Genomic DNA, 4,532 nt, shown 5'->3' with positions numbered 1-4,532 from the left:
TTTTTATATAAATATATAATAATTAATTTTAATGTCCAAATAATAGTCTGATATGAGTTTTGATAACCTTTTCTTTCCTTCTGTATAAAAAGAAAGAATTAAAAAAAAAAAAGAAATAAAATAAAAGTGAGTTCACAAGTTGACAACGCACACTTGAGTCACGCACTGAGCTGTGTCTTCTCTTGTCTTCTCTACTCTCAACTCTCCCGTTTCCTCTCTCCTGACAATGCACAGACAGTCCCTGGGTTCGCCCTCCTCCAAGCTCCACCATGGAGTCGCCCTCGCCGACCACCACGCTCTCCCCGCCGACGACGCTCCCAAGCCTCACCGCATGTCCTCTCCGCCTCCCCGCCCTCCTCACAAGCTCATCCACCTCATTCCTCTTCTCACTCTCCTCTGTTTCCTCATCCTCTACCTTTGCTCCCACACTCCCTCTCCCTCAGGTTCCCAGCTCCACCACTCTAAATTGTTAATTCAACCATCAATATTTATTATTAGTTAATTCAATTTTACAATCTTTTCAGATTTAGATCATGTTCCTGGATTCAACCGCTCCTCCAAGCATCATGTATTAGGTACAACTACAATGCAATTTTCCACACACTTATTTTATTTTCTCTGAATAATTTTGTTGAAGCTTTATTTTCTCTCTCTGTTATGTTAGATTCAGTTGCGGAGATCAACGACATTGAGCGTTACACGGACGCCAAGAGAGCCGATGTTTTCGCGATCCGAAGCCTCCGTAATTTACAGCAGATACAAAAAAATCGCCTCAACAGAAAACTCGCCGATTTTTAATCAAATTTCTTCTTTTTTTTCTTTTTTTTTTTTTGGTTTTCTCCGCCACGGGTTTATGTTACGACTTACGACCCTTGACGCTCCTCACCACAGTCCCTACCACGTGCTTTGCTTGTACATCAAAAATCCATTGCTTCTTTTTTTTTTAATTTATTTATTTTTCATTTTTCGTCACGAAAAATAAAAAAAAAATTCCATCGGCTTCCACCTGAATTTCACGTAGTGTTGTATGACAATTTCCATTTCAGGAGACGGAACACAGCGAATAAATTCTTTTTCTTTGTTTTTTTCGTATCTTGAGCTGTTAATTACTATCATTTGTTGCTAATTTAATTACGTAGTGTATAAAACGGGGGAGTGTAGGTTAAGATGGCGGGGATGGGGGGTAGCCGGGGAACGGCGCAGGATAGCAGTTGGTGCGCCGGTTGTTGGAATACAGCTGGACTTTGGGACCGTTAGTTCCTCGGACTGCGGTTAATAGTTGCCAGCTGGAAAATAACAGTGCTCTGTTCTCTATTCTCTGTTTTGCTCTGAATTTCTCTGGTGAGCATAATTATTGCATCTCTTTATTAATGAAATTGATGCAGGTTTGGGAATCAGGTGCTCCCTCTAGTAGTAACACACCCCGGTGCAACTTTTGCTTTTAGTATTACTGATGTGCTAATTTTACTACACTGAATTATTTGTGTATTTGTTCTGTGTTAGAATTGAGTTGATATTTATATAGTTACTTTTGTATTTATTATTGATTGATTATTATTGATGTGTAGACTCTATTCTGTGTAAAGTTTACTATAAAAAGTATTGAAATATAGAAATATAAGTTTTTAGTATTTTTATAAGTATTTAATAAAAATTAATTTAAAAAACTGATGCTCTGGTAAATTTCCCTCTATTTAATCATGGATGTGTATGTCAATTTGGTACATGGGCTACAGGGTAGGAATCGGAAGCAGAACCAATTACAGATATCTAATTTTACAGGGGACACTATGAGTTATGATCATTTATTTATTTATGATTGTATCTTGTATGTAAAATTGTAAATTATGTTAGTTATTACGTGAATGAATACGGTGTTTTCAAACATAACTAACAGTCTAACACAATCATAGAAGGGGGGTGGGGGAGGTGGCTTTGCAATTTCCACGTGTTGATTTTTGGGGAGGTTGGGCAGAAAAAGGGTGGGACACGAGTACATGACTGTCGGTGCCTCTCGATCGGTGACTTTGACGGCTTCTATTGAATTGAGGAACGTCTTAGCAAGTCAAGGTCATTCATTTATAAGAGAATTAAGATTAGGAAGTGAGAATGGTATGGGCCGAGGGCCGTGATCGAGTGTATTGCATTGCTGTGCAAGGTTGATAATGTTGTTGTCTGGTATGTGGGACACGCAGGGCGTTATGATTGGTTGTTACCTAATCATGATTTAATGGTGATTCAGCAAAGGACAAAGATAGGGGATATGTATCTCTCCAAAATTCAATTCAATTAGGATATTTATATCAAGACTAATTTCTTTCACCAATTAAGAAAACAAAGTTACGAACAATTAAGAGAATTTAATTAATAATTAATAAAAGTAATTGACACACGTAGTTGACATCAAGATTATTGTGAGATGAGTAATTCTTGGCATACAAGCGATTAAGGCTTGTAAGCCTTACAAGTTCAATTAAAACTAATGCTCAAAACACGCTTCGAACCATTCTTCTTCTTCTTCGTCTTCTCCTTCTTTTTTTCTTTCGTTTCTTTCCTTCTTTCTCCTTCTTCTTCTTCTTCTTCTTGCTGCACGTTCTTCTTCCTCTTACTCTTCTTCTTCTCCTTTTCTTTCGTTTCTGCACGTTCTTCTTCATCGTCTTCCTCTTCTTCTTCATTTACGTTCTTTTTCTCTGTTTTATCTTCTTTTTTTTCGATTTTTCATGGTGAAATCGTTTTTGAAGAAGAAGCAGTAGAAGATGAGGAGGAGAAAGAGAAAGAGTTCTGAATTATGCATAAGATGTATTTTAACAAATTTTGGGTGTATTTCTTTAAATCCTTTGGGTGTATTTTCTGTAATCCTTTGGGTGTATTTCTATAATCGTTTGGGTAAATTCCTGTAACCGTTTGGGTGTATTTCTGTAATCATTTTGGGTGTATTTCTGTAATCGTTTGGGTGTATTTCTGAAGTTCCATTATCTTCAAAAGGATTACATAAATACACCCAAAGGATTACGAAAAATACACCCAAAGTATTTAAGAAATACACCCAAAATTCGTTGCATAATTCAGAACTCTTTCTCTTTCTCCTCATCTTCTGCTGCTTCTTCTTCTTCAAAACGATTTCAAAGCTTGATTTCAGAAATTGTGAAAATCGAAAAAAAACGAAGAGGAAGAGGAAGAGGAAGAAGAAGAGGAAGAAGAAGAAGAACCGTTCTGAGTGTAGCGCTTTAAAAATAGAAAACGTTGAATAACGCATTAAAAAGCCTAGTAACTTGTAAGACTTGTAAGTCAAAAAGACTTATATGTGTAGCACTCCTCTTGTGAGACATATCAAGTCATTATTATTACTGATTAAGTTAAGATCCAGCGAATTTAGTATTGAAGTGAATATTTTAGTTCAAATCTTATGGATAATTCGGCCTAAATATTATAAAATATATTTTTCAGTTTAATGATCAAATTATATTAGTTTTTGAAAAATAAATTATTTTCTAAAATCACATGGTCTTATAAATTTTCGAAAGAAAAGAAAATATTATACACACTCGATCTCTCCTAAGTTGGTACGTGGTTAAAGGCACTAGACCCCTCAATACCACACCTGCTGGAAGGGCCAAACCTTACTAGACCGGTAAATGCTTCTAACAATTATCTCGCTGTTTCCTTATTTATACTAATTAAGTATTAAAAATTATCTAATTAAATTAACTATTAAAAAAAAGTCTTTGTTTNNNNACCTTAGCTTCCGCAGCCATGTGACAACCCCTCTAAACTTTCTGTTATCTCAAATTCACGCGAACTTAAACGTCTGAATAATGCCTTTATAAATAAGTGAATAGAAAAAATTTTAAGTGTACTAAAAAATACTGATATTCCAGTTATTTTAATCGTTGATTTTAATTAATATATATTATATATATATATTTTTATAATTCAAATCAACAATTAAAACAACTGAAACACGGATATTCTCAATACACTTAAAACTTTTCCGAATGAATAACTATACATCACGCATGCATATATACGCCGAAAGATTCTGCGTCTAGTTCCGACTAAAAAAAGTCTTGTTCAAGTACATCACTTGGGATTTTTTTTTTTTTCATTTTACTTGAATTAAATTTATATATACTGATATGTTAAAAAGAAATCGCTGAAGTCAATATATATTACTGAAATATCAGATTGCAAATAAAACAATGACGCAAAGCATAGAAAGTTATTAGGAAAACGGAAAAGTTTGTAAACCAAAGTTTAAGAAACCAGAAGCACTCAAAATATTCCGTTTTTTTATATGAAAAAGTCTATGGGCTGGCAACTTTATTAAATTCTATCCAGAATGTAACCAGCAAAAAAAATGAGCCATTAAATAAAATTTTACATTAATCTCACATTATTAAAATTATCATTGATGTCTATAAATCACAAAAATTGCTGGTCCCTAGCATTCTTCTTTTTGTATTAATGGACGTAATTAACTATATTTATTTTTTTCCTTTCACGTGCCTTTTGATTTTTTAAACTGGAATTAA

The 4,532-nt window shown here is 34.3% G+C and overlaps 1 protein-coding gene across 2 annotated transcripts; it reads left to right on the top strand.

Moving 5' to 3' along the window:
- Positions 65 to 1,092, top strand: LOC107642346. Of its 2 annotated transcripts, none has more exons than XM_016345672.2 (3): positions 65 to 443; positions 525 to 575; positions 671 to 1,092. In XM_016345672.2, exons 1-3 carry the CDS (start codon positions 227 to 229, stop codon positions 796 to 798), a joined length of 396 nt encoding a protein of 131 aa, XP_016201158.1. In that variant the 5' UTR covers positions 65 to 226; the 3' UTR covers positions 799 to 1,092. The 2 variants fall into 2 exon arrangements, with proteins under 2 accessions (XP_016201158.1, XP_016201157.1); XM_016345671.2 differs by having other exon boundaries at positions 90 to 443; positions 665 to 1,092.

The sequence above is a fragment of the Arachis ipaensis genome, chromosome B05, assembly GCF_000816755.2.
Source record: "Arachis ipaensis cultivar K30076 chromosome B05, Araip1.1, whole genome shotgun sequence".
Lineage (NCBI taxonomy): Eukaryota > Viridiplantae > Streptophyta > Magnoliopsida > Fabales > Fabaceae > Arachis > Arachis ipaensis.
This window is presented reverse-complemented; position numbering and strand designations above follow the sequence as displayed.